At 43.1% G+C, this 19300-nt stretch overlaps 1 protein-coding gene across 1 annotated transcript in view; it reads left to right on the top strand.

The window, feature by feature from the left end:
- RSRC2 (arginine and serine rich coiled-coil 2) overlaps window positions 1-19300 on the top strand; it is an 884867-nt gene that overhangs the window by 247463 nt on the left and 618104 nt on the right. The window contains exons 3-4 of the mRNA XM_044069821.1: window positions 16136-16179; window positions 19249-19293. Of these exons, the coding sequence (XP_043925756.1) occupies window positions 16136-16179; window positions 19249-19293 (89 nt within the window). The remainder of the gene's footprint in view (window positions 1-16135; window positions 16180-19248; window positions 19294-19300) is intronic.

Genomic DNA, 19300 nt, shown 5'->3' with positions numbered 1-19300 from the left:
ACGGCTTGCACCTGTCACCCCTAGGCTTTCGAACAAACTAACCCCCCCCCACCTAAACACACTGTTCAACCGCAGCCTCTCCACAGGCTATGTGCCCATAGAGTGGTGCACTGCAACAGTTATTCCTCCACAAAGGTGCCACAACTGACCCTGGTAACTATCGCCCCATTTGACTAGCCTGCTCTTCAAGGCTATGGAGTTGCATCATCACGGAACTCATTAACAAAGACATTGGGAACCTCCAAACACTTGACCCGACCCAGTTTGGCTTTAAGGGGCAGATCATGCCTACTAAACCTGGTTGACTTCTTCAAGACAGTCACTAAGGCCATAGACTAAAGAAAGGTGGTTCACACAGCCTACCTTGACCTCGCCAAGGCTTTTGACACCATTCCCCACTCTGGTATTACAGAAAAACCCAACCAGCCTGAACATAAACCCCTACGTCACGCGATGGGTTGCCAACTGGCTTAGACAAAACTCACACGGTAAGGATAGCGTGCTCCAGGTCTGACTCAAACCAGTCACAAGTGGTGTCCCGCAAGGTTCGGTCTTGGGACCCCTACTGTTAGGCATATACTTCTCAGAAGTACAAGCAAACACGGGAGGACTATGGCTAACCAAGTTCGCCGATGACTGCAAACTGGAAGCCATAATTGACTCTCCGGCTGACACTGACATCCTCCAAAAGGGCCTTACTGAGACTGACACCTGGTGTCGAAGTCATGGCCTCAAGCTAAATGCCAAAAAATGCATAGTCATTCCGTTTGGGGAAAAACAAAAACACCCACGAATTACCACATAGGTGGCAGCCCCCTTAATACAGAAGAGTCCAGGTAGATAGTAATCTCTCCTTTGACAGTCATATTGCCAAAGTAGTTAGGAAATCCTATGTGGCCCATCTAATTACTAAAGGGTTCGCATCTAGAAAGAGGTTATAGTGCAACTCATTAGACCCATCATAGAGTACAATGCCCCATTTGGGATATACCTCACAAGACACTTCCAACAGCTGGAAAGACCATAAAAGTACCTCACCAAGAGGATTACTGGCCTCAAACATATGTCCTATGCAGCCCGACTTAAAAAAAACTCTGGCTGTACTCAGTGGCATATCGCTTACTCAGAGGTGTACTCAATGGCATATCGCTTACTCAGAGGTGATCTCTGCCTGACTTACAAAGCCATGTCCAACTCAGAATTGATGGACATGATCCACCTAAAGAAATCCAAGTCACTGCGAGACACACGCTCTAGTGAGCTAAACCTCGCCACAAAAATAAATAGGACATGCTGGAGGGATAGATTCCTGTCAGACTCCCCATGCTTTGGAACAAAATTCCAAATTACATCAGTCAGAGAGAAACCTTGACGAGTGGATGGGTAACCGAAAATACACTACTGGGATCACTTTAACTGATCCTCTGTCAAGCAGAGCCAATAATCAATGGGGCGGCGAAAGCCAGCACACTCTGGGTAGGCTTATAAATGCCCTCGGACACGATAGCCTAGTACCTTTTTATGAACACACACACACACCCTGTAGACTCTTCCTAACTGACCTACCACCTCCTAATAAACGTCCATGATGCATAGGGACACAATCGGGTTGGGTTGCATGGCGTATAAAGGCTGTGGTGGTCATTAATCTTGTGTAAGGGAAGCCACCTCAAGCAGTAGACCCATATTAAGTGGCGTACCCCAAGGTTAGGTCTTGGGGGCTCTGTTATTTGGCATATACTTTTCTGAGGTACAGGCCAAAAGCAGTGGGCTATGGCTGACCAGGTTTGCAGATAACTGCAAGTTGGGAGCGGTCATAAATTCCCCTAGTGACGGGATATCCTCTAAGAGTGTCTTACCCAAACATATGACTGGTGTCAGAAACATGGCCTCAAGCTGAATACAAAAAAAATGCATTCATCCCATTTGGGAAGAGAGATGTCCCAACAAATTATCACATTGATAAGAATGTTCTAAGCACGCAGTTAGTGGTGAGGGATTTGGGCACCCAGATTGATAGCCTGACTTTTGACCACCATGTCGCTTCCATTGTATGGAAGGCTTTCTACATAGCCCACCTCATAAGTAAGGGTATCTCGTCCAGGGACAAGGTCATAACATCCCTGTTTTCTTCCCTTATAAGGTCCATTATTGAGTACAGTGCCCCATTCGGCATGTACCTCGCAAAGCACATATGCAGCAGCTGGAAAGACCACAGAGGTTCCTCACCAGAGAATCCAGGGCCTCAAAAATTTACCATACACAGGCTAAAAGCCCTATCCCTCTACTGTTTCATACAGACTCCTCAGAGGTGACCTCTGTCTAACATGCAAGGCGATCTCATAGCCAGCCTCGATGGGACTGCTGCATATCCACAAGTCTAGCTCCATTCAAGTAACCCGAACACGCGGCCTCAACCTGGTCTGTGACATCAATAGGACTTGCAGGCAGGACAGATTGTGTCCCAGAGACTCCCATCTATGGAATAGACTCCCTCTCCACGTCAAGCAGAGTTGTTCCTTACCCCTTTTTAAGCACAATCTGGATAACTGGATGGGAAATAGAAAAAACATTCCTGGCATTCCACCTGTGTCCCTGCAGAACAGGGGCATCTGGTGTTGATTTGTCTATGCGTGGACTAAACTCTTGGTTAGGCTTATTAAGGCCTTGGGGCCCATAGTCTAGTAACGTCTGTGATCCTGTGTACCTAATGCTTTGTCCCTGTGGAAAGCTAAGGACTCTACACACTGTATGCATACAGACATTCATCCCCCCCTTTTATGTTCGTGGTGGGCTGTTATTTCCCCGTAATGTTATAATTAATTGGAAGGAGTATTTGGATGTTCACAGTTGAGATTCCATGTGTAAAATCAAGGATACAAAAAAAACTGAAAATTTCTTCCTGTTCTTCCCTTTCTTCCTCCACAAACAGGAAGGAAACCTGCTCCTTTAAACACGCTATCTAAATGGCTTACTTGTATTTCCTGTTAACACACTTTCTCATGGGAAGACTCTACAAATGTGTATCAGCTTCCAGTCTGGTATTATCGCAGCTGCTGCTATTGCATTTGTTAGTGGGGTGAGTGCTGTGGTCATCATGGAGGACACCGCTTTGTGCTTAGAACGTCCTGATGTTCTTCGTGTTACACTGCTGCATTCATTACACTTGGGTTATCCTGCCGTCAGGCGGTCCCGCAGTCTGCCAGAGTTCCAAAGTCTTGGTCCAGCGTGGGTTGCTGTCGCTTCTTCCCTGATGTCAGTGCGGCATAAGATGCATGCAACGCCATTTTCTTCAGTCTTTCTTGCCGCGCGGTGCCTGAAGCAGAAGCAAGTCCGCAAGTGCCGGTCAGCCGACTCCTGAGTTTTTCGAAGTCGAATTTCAGATCCGAAGTCTTCAATAAAGCTAAGTACCCCATTGGGGAAACTTTTTTCTTGCCTCAGACCTTTGTCAGAAAAAGTTAATAATTGTATTTCTTGTGGGAAGCAAATACATAAGGACTTCCACTGTTACTGTACTCCATGCCTAGGCCCTGATCACAACGTCACTAGTTGTCGGTTTTGTGCTAGATTTCACAAACGCACTATAAAAAGACGTTTTAATTTTGCTTTACACTACTTTGGCTGAAGGTTCAATTATACCATGCCGTCGGATCAACCAACTACCTCAATACCGAAAAAACGCAAAGACAAGGATAAAGACGGGCATCCAAGGTCCAAAACCGACGACGAAACCTCTTCTAGGCCAGTCGCCGGTTCTCAGTGAGGCACCTTCGCAGCCCCTGAAACCTGCTACCTCAGAGCCACAGGCCGCTTCCGACTCCCACGTGGAGACATCTAGGCCTCTGGAAACTCAAGCTGTTTGGCCTATGGAAACTAATCCCTCAGAAGGGTCCGGAGCCGCTGAGCAGGCATCGGTTTCTGAGGGTGTTTTCAGACCTTCACAACTTACCATTAAAACAACAGCCAAGACAAAGTACCATTAAAGACAGAAACAAGTACAGCATTCTCCTGGACAGTCCTCCATGCCTAAGAAACAGATGCTTAAAATGGCCAAAGACCTCATTACTCTAATCAGGGGTTCCCATCCCCCTCTTGAGAAAAGGCCTAGGCAGGATACAGACAATGATTCCTCTGATCAGGTTTCCATTTCCTCTGATACCTCTTCAGACCAGGGATACTCTCTACCCCCCTATGAGGACTCTAATGCTGAAGAATCTATCCCTTCAGCCTCTCCTCCTGAGGATTATTCTTTTGGGGAAACTTTACATACCATGACGGAGCATTTATATTGGAAAAGTCAGGATTACTCAGAATCCAAGAAAAGGCTCAGGGATTTACTTTTATTGCCTCAGCACAGGTCACTAGCTATTCCGCTTGTGCTAGACATTGTGGATGATGTGTTCTCTGAAACCAGCTTATCTCCTGATTCTTTGCCCCCTGCTCCAGCCAAGCCAGACAGGTACTATAGAGTCCCTGACTCTCAAGTTTCTTTATAAAAACCCTTCTGCTGATCCAGAAACTATTTCCCAGGGTCCAAAAGGGGTTAAGGCTTCCATTGCAAAAAATCCAGTACCATCTGAGAGAGATTCCAGAGCTTTGGATAGATGGGGGAAGAAAGTATACACTTCTGCAACCTTAGCAGTAAGAGCTTTAAATTGCCAGTTACACATGCTTAAGTACCAACAATATTTAATGGCTCAGTTAAAATAGAAAATGCCTGCAAGCTCAGAAGCTCCTGATTGTAAAGAAATGCAGGATTTATTGCATGCAGTTGAACAGGTGGGAAAACATACTCTGCACTCTGGTTTTGATTCTTTAGAGGCCTCTTGTAGAGCCGCATTTGCAGGTTCTGTGATTCGAAGACATGCTTGGTTAAAAGAACAGAGTTTACCTGATCATGTTAAGGCAAAATTATTCGATGCTCCTGTACAGCATGATACCTTGTTTGGTGTTAAGGCAGAAGAGGTGTTGAAGAAAATGGAGGATAAAGCTAAATCTATGCAAACAGTCAAAGATTTCTTACAGTACAGCCACCTCAGTTTAGCAGAAATTGGCCAACAAAGAATTGGTCCTTTCCAGTGTCAGACAGGCCACAGAGAGGCAGATACAGACGCCCAAGAGGCAGATCTCAACCCCAAGGCTCAAAGAGACCACGACAGTGGGGCACCTCAAACGCAAAAGGAGGTGAGGACAAGTCTCAACCTTACAGGAAACAGTCACAATGACTTTCCCCTTCGTATGCCAAGCACGTCCCTTTTGGAAGCCCCCTTAGGGGGAAAACTAGCACTTTTTTTCACAAAACTTGCAAACAATCACCCAAGACAAATGGGTTCTGAATATTGTGTCTCAAGGTTACAGGTTCCACTTTCATACTTTAATAAGGCTAAAAGGAATGCCAGACTTGCCAAAAAATCAATTGGCAGAGGCACAAAAACACGTCAGCCCTCATGGACATGAGAGCTATTCAAAAGTACCACAACAGGAATAAGGACAAGGAATTTTCTCAAGGCTCTTCCTGGTCCCCAGAAAGGACAAGGCCTGGAGGCCCATACTAGACCTTTCAATTCTGAATACTTACCTGGATATTCCGAAATTCAAAATGTTGACATTACAGCAGCTTCTACCCATGCTGGGCAAGAAGGCTTTGCTTGTTACTCTGGACCTCAGAGGCATACCTGCATGTCCCTATCAGACAAAATTGCAGAAGATACCTCAGACTCAAAGCTGGTGCAATGCACTACCAATTCTCTGCACTGCCCTTTGGCTTATCTACTGCGCCCAGGGTCTTCACAAAGTGCCTGGCACCAGTAATTGCATTTTGCCGACAAAAAGGAATTCAAATATATCCATACCTGGATGACTGCCTCATTCAAGCAGAGACTAAGAGAATTCTTCTACAGCATCCGGCATTTGTAAAAAGGTTGCTTATTTCTCTAGGGTACACAGTAAACGAAAAGAAGTCAAAACTAGTGCCCTTGCAACAGATTATATTCCTGAGTGCCAGCTTAAGTTCATCGGCCCAGATGACTTACCTCACGCCAGACAAACAAGTTCAACTAACTCAATATTTTCAATTACTGGCAAAAAAAGTCCCATCTCCCTGCAAGAAAAATTCTGCAGGCCCTGGGATTCATGGCATCCTGCATTCTACTAATACCATATGCCAGACTGCATATGAGGAAATTGCAATGGTACCTAAAAAGTGTTTGGACTCAACACTCTCACAGTTTAGAAGCAGAAATACCAATAATACCCTGCCTACAACAGGAGTTTCAATGGTGGGCACAGGCATGTCACCTAAACAAGGGTCAGCCTTTTACCCAACCCACAGCCAGGCAAACTCTAACAGATGCTTCGGATTACGCCTGGGGAGCACACATGGCAGGAAAATGCATTCAGGGCAAGTGGACCACAGACCAGATGTATCTTCACATCATTCAAAAAGATGTTGGCTGTTGAAAATGCCCCAACAGCTTTCTAGGACCTTCTGCATCCAGGATAATTATTACTAAAGACAGACAACACCACAGTAATGTGGTACATAAACAAGCAAGGGGGCACTCATTCTTATCCCCTATGCAGGCAAGCCATGACCTTGTGGAACACAGCTCTAACGTATCAAGTTCATCTGCAAGCACAATTCCTGCCAGGAAAGAAAAATACTATGGCAGACGATCTAAGCAGAAATATCATGGACCCCCACGAATGGAAACTAAATCCACAAATCTTCAGCATAGTAACGCAAAAATGGGGATACCCAGACATGGATTTCTTGCCTCCCCACTGAATTGCCGACAACAAAAATTCTGCACAAGGACTTATCGCAAACAAGCATGGAAAGTGGACGCTCTCTTGTTCAGCTGGAAAAGCCTAAAAGTTTATGCCTTCCCACCACTGCCTCTCCTTTCAAAGGTCCTCCTAAAAGCCAGACAAGAAAAAACGCAGGTGATCCTGATTGCTCCAGACTGGCCACGCCAGCACTGGTACCCAATCTTAAAGAACTTAGCTCAAGGCCCACCATGGATTTTGCCTCAATTTTCACACTTTCTGACTCGACAAAACAATCAGATCCTGCATGGTCCGCTCAAAACCCTAAATCTGGCTGCATGGCAGATTCGTTAGTCAAACAGGCAACACATCTCTCTAAAGCTGTTAAGGGTGTCATTTTGGAGGCCAGTAGGCCTAGCACCAGGAAATCTTACTCAGAAAAATGGAGGAGATTCTGCGCCTGGAACCAGGCTCAAAGCCTTGACCGTCTTGTCCCAAACATTCCTCAGATTTTACAATACTTAACTGAGATGCTGGACAAAGGCCTATCCTTCTCATCAATTAAGCTGCACGCCTCTGCCATTTCAGCACATTACAACACAGATCCTCCTTTATTCTCTCATCCCTTGCTAAAGCGGTACCTCAGAGGGGTTAAAAACGTAAGACCACCCCGGAGAGCACCAACACCAACTTGGGACCTCAATTTTGTTTTGGAAAAACTGACCCTGCCACCTTTTGAGCCAGCCAATACAGCCGATCTAACATTTTTATCATGGAAAACAGCTCTGCTCCTGGCAGTAACTTCAGCACGAAGAGTCTCGGAGCTACAGGCATTAATGGCAGTGGAACCTTTTATAATTTTTCATCAGGACAGGGTTTAAAGACAAACCCTACCTTTATGCCAAAGGTGGTATCTAGTGTGGCTCTTAACCAAACCATCCATTTGCCAACTTTTCATCCAAACCCCCAGAATAAAGGGGATAAACTTCTGCACTCTTTGGACATACACAAGCAGCTACGCTTCTACTTGGACAAAACAAAAGGTTTCAGGAAAACTGAGCAACTGTTTGTAGCATATGCTGCAGGATCACAGGGCAAGGCTATCTCAAAGCAGACTATCTCCAAATGGATCGGACACTGTATTCGTTACTGCTACACACAGCATGGGAAATCTGTCCCTAATAACATTAGGCCACATTCTACCAGAGCAACAGCCACTTCAACAGCCTTTCTCAGAGAAGAACCAACCAAGGAAATTTTGGAGGCTGCAACTTGGAGTTCAGTGCACACCTTTACCAAGCATTACCACTTGCCTCTTTTCTCTAAACCCAGAGCAGAATTTGCCACTGCAGTTCTGCAGGGCCTCCTAGCCAATCCTAACTCTTTATAGACCAGCCACCCAACCTCAGCTTTGGGATTCTACCCAAGTGTAATCACTGCAGCAATGCAACACAATGAACATAGTACAATTTTATACCTAACATAAATGTAGATGTTAGTGTGTTCACACTGCTGCAGTCCAGGTTACCCTCCCTCCATCCCCTCTGTCCTAGCTGGACTTATCTATTCTGTTCTATCCTATACAACCTTTGTAGTGTATTTGCTTGTAACTGAAGGTATTGTTTTTATTTTATATATATGTTTTATTAGCAATATGTATTGCCTACCTACTTGGGAGGCACCTGACATCTGGGGTAAGAAAAACTGAAGAAAATGGCTTCGGCTGCATCTTGTATACCCCTGGCGCTCTGACGTCAGGGAAGAAGTGACAGCAACCGATGCTGGACCAAAACTTTGGAACTCTGGCCGACTGCGGGACTGCCTAACGGCAGGATAACCCAAGTATAATGACTGCAGCATTGTGAACACTCGAGCATCTACATTTATGGTAGGTACAAAACTGTACTGTTGCCCTCAGTCGGTCTGAATTCCAAAGTCTTGGGTCCTGTGTCGGCTCTTCCCTGACGTCAGGTTGTCTGGGGTATAAAAGATGCAGCCAACGCCATTTTCTTCAGTCTTTCTTGCCGCGGAGTGCCCGAAGCAAAAGCAGTTCGCAAGTGCTGGTCGGCATACTCCTGAGATTTTCGTGTTTGAGTTACAGATCTGAAGTCTTCATTAAAAGCTAAGTACCCCATTGGGGAAACTTTTTTCTTGCTCCAGACTGATGTCAGGAAAAGTTAATAATTGTATTTCTTGTGGTAAGCAAATACCTCATAAGGACTTTCATTCTTACTGTATTCCTTGCCTAGGGCCCTGACCACGACGTTTCTAGTTGTCGGTTTTGTGCTAGATTTAACCATTAAACATTGGTACAATTTTGCATTAAGCTATTTTGGGCGAAGATTTAATTGTACAATGTCTGGTAGCCATCCGACTACCGGAATTCACAAAAAATCGCAAAGAAAAAGACACGCAACCGAGGTCCAAAACCGAAGCTTCTCCTAAGCAAGTCTCCGGTTCTCAGTGAGGTGCTTTCGCAGCCCCTGATTCCCGCTACTTTAGAGTCGCAGGCCTCTATCGACTTCCACGTGGAGTCGGCCAGGTCGGTGGAAACTCAAGGTATTGGAGCCTCTGAGATTATTCCCTCAGATGGGTCCGGAGCTGCTGAGCAGGCATCGGCTTCTGAGGGTGTATTCAGACCTAAACAATTGTATATTAAACTGACTTCAAAGGCAAAGATCAAAACACCTTTAAAGGCAAAGAAACAAGTTCACCAGCCACATGAACAGGCCTCCATGCCCAAAAAACAGATGATCAAAATGGCCGAAGTCTTAGTTACCTTGATCAGGGGTTCCCATTCCCCTCCTGATAAGAGGCCTAGGCAAGAGACAGACTATGAATCTTCAGATCAGGTTTCCATTTCTTCTGATTCCTCTTCTGATAAGGAATATTCTCTTCCTCCCTATGAGGATTCTGATGCTGAAGAACCAAATCCTTCAGCTTCTCATTCTGAGGACTACACTTTTTTGGGGAAACCTTGCATACCCTGAGGGAGCACTTCCACTGGGAGAGCCAAGATTTTTCAGAATCTAAGAAGAGACTCAGAGACTTCCTTTTACTACCTCAACACAGGCCTCTAGCTATTCCACTTGTGTTAGACATTGTAGATGATGTGTTCTCAGAGTCTAGCCTGACCCCTGACTCCTTACCTCCAGCTCCTGTTAAGCGGGACAGATGCTACAGGGTCCCTGACTCTCATAAGTGTCTTTTCAAAAACCCTACTGCAGACCCAGTAACTATTTCTTAAGGTCCCAAAGGGGTCCAGGCTTCCACTGCAAAAAACGCTACCCCCTCTGACAGGGATTCTAGGGCACTGGATAGATGGGGGAAAAAGATTTACACGTCTGCTATCTTGGCTATAAGGGCCTTAAATTGCCAGTTTCATATGCTCAAATATCAGCAGTATATCTTGACACTGCTTAAACAGAAAATTATGGTAAATTCTGAATGTGCAGAAAACAAAGAAATGCAGGATTTATTGCAGCTGAACAAGTTGGAAAGCATACTTTGCAGTGTGGTTTTGATTCTCTGGAGGCCTCCTGCAGGGCCGCTGTTACGGGTTCTGTCATTAGGAGGCGTGCTTGGTTAAAGGAACAAAATCTGCCTTATCATGTTAATGCAAAATTATTAGATGCTCCATTACAACATGATACCTTGTTTGGTGTTAAAGCAGAAGAGGTGTTAAAGAAAATGGAGGACAAAGCTAAATCTATGCAAACGGTCAAGGATTTCTTACAGGTACAGCCACCTAGCTTTAGCAGACATTGGCCTACAAATAATTGGTCCTTTTCAGTCTCAGACAGACCTCAAAGGGGCAGATCCAGACGCCCTAGAGGCATATCACAGCCGCAAGGTTCCTACAGGTCTAAGCAGTGGGGTGCTTCTACTTCCAAAGGTGGAGAAGACAAATCACAGCCATACAGGAAACAGTCCCAATGACTTCCCCCTGCCTGCACCAAGCACTTACCTTCTGGCAGCACCCTTAGGGGGAAAACTAGCACTTTTTACTCAAAATTGGCACATTATAACCCAGGACAAATGGATTCTAGACATAGTGTCACAAGGCTACAAGTTTCACTTCCATACCCTGCCAAGGTCAAACGGTTGGCCAGACCTGACAAAAAATCAATGGGCAGAGGCTCAAAAACAAGTCGCAGCTCTCATGGACATGGGGGCTGTTCAAGTGCCACAGCAAGAGCAGGGACAAGGATTTTACTCGACTGTTCTTGGTACCCAGAAAGGACAAAGCATGGAGACCAGTACTGGGCCTATCTATTCTAAACACTTTCCTGGATATACCAAAATTCAAGATGTTGACCTTGCAGCAGCTTCTGCCCATGGTGGGCAGCAAGGCTTGGCTCGTGACTTTAGACCTAAAAGAGGCATACCTGCATGTCCCATTCAGACAATCATGCAGAAGATTCTTCAGATTCAAGGCTGGCTCAAAGCATTACCAATTCTCTCTGCACTGCCCTTTGGCTTGTCTACTGCGCCCAGGATCTTTAAAAAGTGCCTGGCACCAGTAATTGCTTACTGCAGACAAAGAGGAATACAAATATGTCTGCCTCATACAAGCAGAGAGCAAGGACATTCTACTACAGCATCTGACGTTTGTGAAAAGACTTTTAACATACCTAGGGTACACAGTCAACGAAAAGAAATCAAAATTAGTACCCTCTCAAGAGATAATATTCCTGGGTGCAAGCTTAAATACAACTGCCCAGATGGCTCATCTCACTGCAGACCAACAAAGGCAACTGACTACCCATTTCATGGCAGTGGCAACAAAGGCCCAGTTATCTGCAAGAAAAATTCTGCAGGCTTTGGGCTTCGTGGCATCCTGCATCTTAATAATTCCATATGTAAGACTGCATATGAGGAAAATTCAGTGGTACCTAAAAGGTGTCTGGACACAACATTGCCACAGCCTGGAAATAATGATTACTCTCATTCCCTGCCTGTAATAGGAGTTTCGATGGTGGGCAAAGGCTTGTCACCAAAACAAGGGACAGCCATTCTCACTACCCCCAGCCAGGCAGAGCCTAATGACGGGAGCATCAGATTATGCCTGGGGGGTCACACATGGCAGGAAGAGGCATTCAGGGCACCTGGTCCACAAACCAAAAGCATCTAAATATCAATCAATCAAGAGATGCTAGCTGTTCAAAATGCCCCGACAGCCTTCAAGGATCTACTTAATCCGGGACAACTACTGATAGACAGACAACACCATGGTCATGTGGTACATTAACAAGCAGGGGGGCACTCATTCTTACCCCCTTTGCAGACTAGCCATGGCTTTATGGGACACAACATTGACTTACCAAGTTCATCTGCAGGCACAATTCCTGCCAGGAAAGGAAAATACTCTGGCAGACGAACTAAGCAGAAACCTCATGGATCCCGAGTGGCACCTAGATCCACAAGTCTTCAGCATGATAACAAAGAAATGGGGACGCCCGGACATAGATCTATTTGCCTCCCCTCACAACAATCAACTAAAAAGATTCTGCACAAGTTCTTATCACAGACAAGCTTGGAAAGTGGACGCCTTATCTTTCAACTGGACAAACCTATCAGTATATGCCTTTCCTCCACTGCCTCTTCTCCCCAAGGTACGCCTAAAGGTCAGACAGGGGAAACCAAAAATGATTGATTGCCCCAGACTGGCCACGCCAGTACTGGTGTCCGAGCTTAAGGAACTTGTCCCAATGCCCAGCCTGGACCTTACCTCAAATACCTCATCTACTGTCCCAGCCAAACAGTCAGTTTCTGCACAGCCAACTCAGGACCCTAAACCTGGCGGCATGGCGGATAATGTAGCTATACAAACCACACCTCTCAGTAAAGCTGTGATGGATGTCATTTTAGAAGCCAGAAGGCCTAGTACTACAAAATCCTATGCTGGAAAATGGAAGAGATTCTGTGCTTGGAACCAAGCTCAAGGAACTGATACAGTTGTCCCAAATATTCCTCCGATTTTGCAATACTTAATTGAGATGCTGGACAAAGGCCTATCTTTTTCATCAGTTAAAATCCATGCCCCATGCCTGTGCCATTTTGGCTCATTACAATACAGAGCCCACCACTCTTTTCTCACCCTTTATTAAGGCAGTACCTCAGAGGAGCCAAAAACGTAAGGCCTCCAAGGAGAACGCCAATACCTGCATGGGACCTCAATTATGTCTTTGAAAAACTCACCTTACCACCTTTTGAGCCAGCTGCTACTGCGGATATAAAGTTCTTATCTTGGAAAACAGCTCTGCTCCTAGCAATAACTTCTGCAAGACGAGTTTCAGAGCTACAGGCTCTCATGGCTGTTGATCCCTCTATCATTTTTTATCCAGACAAGGTCTCTCTGAGAACAAACCCTACATTTATTCCTAAGGTGGTATCCAGTGTAGCCCTAAACCAAACTATTAATTTGCCAACTTTTTATCCAAATCCACAGAACAAGGGGGAGAAAATTCTGCATTCTTTGGACGTACACAGACAACTTAGATTCTACTTGGACAAAACTAAAGTTTTCAGAAAGACAGAACAATTACTAGTGGCAAATGCCGCAGCATCACAAGGAAAGGCCATCTCCAAGCAGACTAGTTCAAAGTGGATAGGTCACTGCATTCCTTTCTGCTACTCGCAGCATGGCAAACTAGTGCCTAAGGGCATTAGGCCACATTCAGTCAGAGCTGCAGCCACTTCTGCAGCCTTTCTCAGGGGAGTACCAACCAAAGACATTTTAGAGTCTGCTATTTGGAGTTCAGTGCATACCTTTACAAAACATTACAATCTGCCTCTTTACTCTAAATCCAGGGCAGGCTTTGTCACTGCAGTTATGCAGGGCCTCATAGCCGCTCCTAATGCTGTTTATCTCCTGCCCCCCAACTATAGCTTTGGGACTCAACCCAAATGTAATGACTGCAACAGTGAAACACGAAGAACATAGTACAGTTGTGTACACTTACCATAAATGTAGATGTTCGAGTGTATTCACTGTTGCAGTGCAGGTTATCCACCCGCCATCCCCCTTATTTTTGCTGGAACTTATTTGTACTTCTGTAATCTATACAACCTAGGTGGTGTATTTGCTTATAGAGCAAGGTAAAGCTTATTTTGGTGCATGTATGTTTTATTTACATATTTTTAGCCTACCCTTTTGGCCACCTGACATCTGGGGCAAGAAAAACTGAAGAAAATGGTGTCTGCTGTATCTTTTATACCCCTGATGGCCTGACGTCAGGGAAGATGCGACAGCGGGCCGACGCAGGACCCAAGACTTTGGAATTCAGGCCAACTGAGGGCAACCTGCCAGCAGGATAACCCAAATGTAATGACTGCAACAGTGGATAACACTCATTTATGGTAAGTGTACACAACTGTACTTTCTGGTGGCTCCCTTTGGGCCCCAGTATCCGTTGGTTCTCCCTTCTTATGCATCTGGCCAGGGGCAATTACCAAAACCTCTTGAGTGGAATTGCTAACACGGGTCAAGGATCCCTCGTCCATCCTAGCGTTCAAAATCTTAGTTTGACTTGTATGGGTGATAGGTTTTCTGATTCCATTTATCCATTTAGGCGCTTTCTTTATGTTTGTTCCTGCAAACTATCATAGCTGACATCTGACGGGTGAAGTTTCCAGCTTGGCTGAGTTTTTCTTCTAGTTTCTACTGAATATGTCTGTATGATCTCTCTGCCCTTTGTTACTTGGGGCATTTTCCAGGCATCTTAATGTTTATGGGCACCAGCTGAGTTTAAAGACACTGTGTTTCTAAAGTATAGCCAAACAGTACACTTATGCTGTGCAGATGAGTTAAGTAAAAAGGCCAAAACGTGCATGTGCTAAGCTAATGAGGTTTGGCTTGTCTTGAATATATCCATAAAGACTTAAAAAGTAATGGGCATTTAGAAGCAGTGTACCTGAAACACTTGTTCTTAAGGGGCCAGTTGCATATATTCCACAGCCTCCGTTACAGGAGGTTTAAGGCATCTCACAGGGAAAAATTTAGCTTGATAAGGTTATTTTGCAGTATGTACTCAGAGCTACTGCAACAGTGAGTATTCCTGCATTTACTGTTACAGCCAGTTAATTTGCACAACAGTCTTTCTTTTGCAGAGCAGATACATACTTGTAAATAAGTGACATAAAATTGCATGCAGCATTCCTCAAACATTCAGAACAACAAAAATGCTTCACTTCTCACTAGTGACCTTTTGAGTAGCGATAATGGGTTACCTGTTCTAAGTGTTTTGAGCCATGTATTATCTGTCAGTTAAACTTTCCTAGTTTACATTCAGGGAAGTGTGTAAGGGAGCAGTCTGTCATTGCTTAGACTGCAGATTGACAGCCTTGGAGAAGATTGCAGTTCATCATTGATTTGTTGAAGATTTTTAACTGCTTTTGAATATGTTAGAGCAGCTGTGTGAACTGCACTAATCGTGGAAATTCAGGCAACAAGTGCAGAGTTAGCTGGTTGCAGAGGCTGTGTAAAATGTCCATTACCTCTGCTTCTCTTGTGTTATCTTGGGAGTTGAGGAAGAGAGACTAAATAAAATGCTGTGTGTATTAACGTAGCTTTCGTGTGTGTGTGTGTGTGTGTGTGTGTGTGTGTGTGTGTGTGTGTGTGTGTGTGTGTGTAGTTTGATATGGATTCTGGGGCAAGACTTCCGAGCTATAAACAGTAAAACAAGACTATAAAATCTAATACCTCTTAAGATACAGGAAGAATATCTTAAAATTATTCTCTTGGGGTTTGTGTAATGGTTAAGGTGCTTACCTCACAGAGACAAGGTATAGGGTGTGATCCTCCCTTTTGAAGGGGAAATTGGCTAGGCTTAAAATAGCCCATAAGGGCAGCTAGCCTACTTACCTGACTGAACCCATGAAACGTAATACCTTGAAGGAGTGCCTTTTCGGCACTGCCTCTTCCTATTCAGAGCTCTGCAGAGTTTTTCTTTTAACGTTTTCCAAGTCATTGCTTCTGTCTGTCTCTTTGCTTTTCAAAGTGCTACTGTGTGTTCTGACCTGACAAAACTGCTCTTGCTGAGTGGGTACTCGCTGTCCATAGAAGTATGCTGCTGAAGCCGTGGCTGAAAAGGAATAAGTGATCGTTCACTTGCCTGTTTAAATGAGTACATTAAGTCTTTAGATGTGTGCATTTTATTGTTACTATTTTGCAGTCTTGAAGCTTTGGAGGAATGATACCAGGAAAAAAAGTCCGTTGGAATTTAGGAAACTAAATTTAATATTGCATGTGGAGTGATGATCCCTTTTAAAATGGTGATTAGACGTTCTCTGTGTGTGTACTGAAGTGTTTTTTTTTAAATTAGTCCATCTTGATCAACTCTTAAATATTTTCTTAAATTTTTAGAAAGTGAAAGCAAGAAGCACAGAAGTCGAAGCAGAAGCAAAGAGGTAATTCTTTCTGTTGTGTAAGTAATTTGTAATTTAAATGATTTGTTTCAGTCACTTTGATGTTGAACATAATGTTCCTGTGGTAAGTATCAAGTAATTAAAATAAAACAGAACGTGCATTATCAAAAGGTTATTATTTTATTCAGCTGTTTGACAAAAGGAAATACTACAGTGTTGAAAAAGTAATTTGTTTGCTTTCTAACATTCTGTATTTTAAAAGGATTTTGGATCAAGTACAACTTGGTATGAATGTTGGTGGATATCACAGTATTAGCGTTTTTTATAAAAATGACTGTCTGTATAGCTCACATGGTAACATTTGTATAATAAATCATACTCAGCGTTATAACGCACGAAGAAACACAGTGAACTGAAGAGATGCTGCAGAATCAGATAGCAAAATGTTAAGCCTACTTCATGACAAGGTAACTATCTGTCTAACTATTTGCCTTATAATGAAAAGATAACTTGTTTTACTTCTTGGCAGATTGAAACACTGTTGCACGTTGTTAAAACTTTTAAGTTTAACCCCCAACTTTGTGTCAGCTATCTACATTATTTGTGACGTGAGCATGTGTTGCAGTATTTTTGGAAGTTGTACCAAGCATGTTAAAAAGCCAGACATGCAGGGAGATTTAGTTCATAAAAGGCAAAAAGTCAGTTGATTTAGGCAGCTCTGTGTTTTGGTAGCGTGACAGTCTGTGCCTCGCCCTTTGCCAGTAAGGAGCAATGCTTGTTAGTGTATTTGGGGAATTGCAGTACAGATCTCTCACTACAGTAGGCATCAACAAATGTGACATTGTCCCTACTTTGTAGAACATGGGTTCATACCCTTAAGGCTCTAGTGCACAATCAACATGTTGGGAGTAATTGTATAGCATGTATGTAATGATTTTATGCTAATTTGTCTGTCTAATGTGGCACTGGGTTTGTTGTGTTGACTGCCTGTGCCTATGTCTTGTTTGAAGTTTGCCTAAATGGGTGGTGGTCATTTTGTTGAGCTGTTTATCTGTTTCATTAATGTTTTATGACATTGGACCATGCCATTAATGCAAATGGGACAAATTTGTTTCTCCTAGAGAAAATTGATATGGTGTGTGTGAGGAGCTAGGTACCTAGAGGCAGGGGGTCCAGGTTTACATGGTGATAAAATTTCTTTTGTGTTATGAGGTATTAGCTTAACAGTTTATTTTTACAGTTTTTGCGTAAACCTAATTCCATAAGATTAGATGTCTGGGGCACGTTGTATGTTGTACGACCGTTTTAATTTGATGTCCTTACTTATTTCTTTTTTCATACTGAGACAAGCTGTCAAGCCAGAGAGGCATATGACACGTTTGCTGCTTTAAGTACATCTTACTCTGCTGTGCTTATTGTGACTTTTTTTCATTTGGAGTAAGGGTCCTCCTCTTGATTAGTTAACAGTTCCAGTAAATCACTGGTTAATCCTAGAGCACTTCCATATTCCTGCACAGAAGTATGGCATTTAGTTGTGATGTGTTTGAGCTTCAGTACTCAAAAAAAAAATCATAAAATGCTTTTGTAATTCTAACATAGGTTAGCTCATTTTACTAAAACTTATAAACTACATGAGAAGATCAAAAATAGCTTTAAAGATTGTTTTGTGTATGTTAGTGGTTCAGTATGTCGAGAAATACTTAGTGTGTGCAACTGGCAGTACGTGTATTAATGCGCTTAAAGCAGTTTGTGCTGGTTTACTGCAGTTTGTGAGAAGTACCTTTTTATTTTTGTTTTAAAGTTCCAGCAGGAGGTTAAATGGCATAGAAGAGCTAATGTTACTTTATAAACACCGAAATTCAGTGGTATGATTGCTCCCTTTTGATTTTCACCCTTTTTTTTTTTTTTTTGAGAAGCAGTTGTAGACATTTAGTACAGCTAGCCATGTTGTAGGTATGTGTGGGGGGTCTTGCAGAAATGTATTGCATTGTTTTTACCACTGTGTTCCATTTTAACATCATTTTTACGTTGTTCATTACATGAAATAGCTTTAGTAAAAATGTGACAAAAAACTGCATAATTTAAAATGGTTACCAGCTGGTATTTCAACTATTTATTGAACTTCAGCTTTTTAATGTCCATTTTGTAAGGCTTTCTTTACATTTTGTTACGAGTGTTGTAAACTTAGAAATACAATACAGAATGAGAAACACACCTGTTTATGACCTACTGGGGTTTCTGTATGTACAGCAAACTGAATGTCTAGTTGTTTGTGGGTACTACCAAACTTGGGTACTGGCTTTTTCCCCACCCATATAAGCAAGTGTCTGTGTCACTGACTTGGCTGCCATAGTAAGTAAAGAATAGATCAGGCTCTGGTGTAAGCAGTCACCAGAAAAATCTTATGAGCCCTTTGCTTCTTGTTGAAATGCACAAAAAAGACCACCTTTTTTAGGTGGTGTTTGTAGTATTTTTTGGAGGGGAGGTTCTTGCAGCCAGCAAATGATAGTAATTTTAGCCAGAAAGAGTAGGATTCTCTCTCTATTCACTGTGCTCCGTTCTAGTTTATGCAAATACTCTTAAAATATGCTTGAGTGAAAACTCTAAGCAATTTACCTTCATGGTTAATAGCTTCTTTACTGGGGAACATGTTCTGAAAATGTTAAAATATTTGTTTTAGTAGCTTTTTTGGACTTGTTTTGTTCCTTTTTATCTTGAAGATAAGTTTTTATCTAGTGTTTTCTTTAAGCCTTCCCTTTAAATTATAAATAACCACTATACTCCGTTAAAGTTTGTAGAAAATTTTGATTGGGATCGGAGGGAAATAATTTTGAAATTTGTTAGCTTCCTATCCATGTTTACCTTCTCATCTAAGGTATGTAGAAGGCATTCTGGGAAAAAAAAATTTGAGATTCTTCAGAAATTGATTTTTTCTCCCTGATTTCTGTTGAATGGGTAAGCTGTAGAACTGGTCCGTCGTATTGAATGACTCATCAATCCCAGGTTTCTACATTTGCATCACAACATGAGATCAGCATATTGATAAGTACAAATACTAACTTTTTTTTATTGCAATATTTTCCTGAAAGCGACAACTTCTTCTTAAAACAGGCAAGAAGACATGGATCCAAAGAGAAATCTTCCAAAAGGCAGAAAGCTGAAT

The sequence above is a fragment of the Protopterus annectens genome, chromosome 4.part0 (genome assembly GCF_019279795.1).
Source record: "Protopterus annectens isolate FY-2018-M chromosome 4.part0, PAN1.0, whole genome shotgun sequence".
In the NCBI taxonomy this organism is placed as follows: domain Eukaryota; kingdom Metazoa; phylum Chordata; order Ceratodontiformes; family Protopteridae; genus Protopterus; species Protopterus annectens.
Note: the sequence above shows the minus strand (reverse complement) of the source record. Positions and strands in the feature narration are given on the sequence as shown.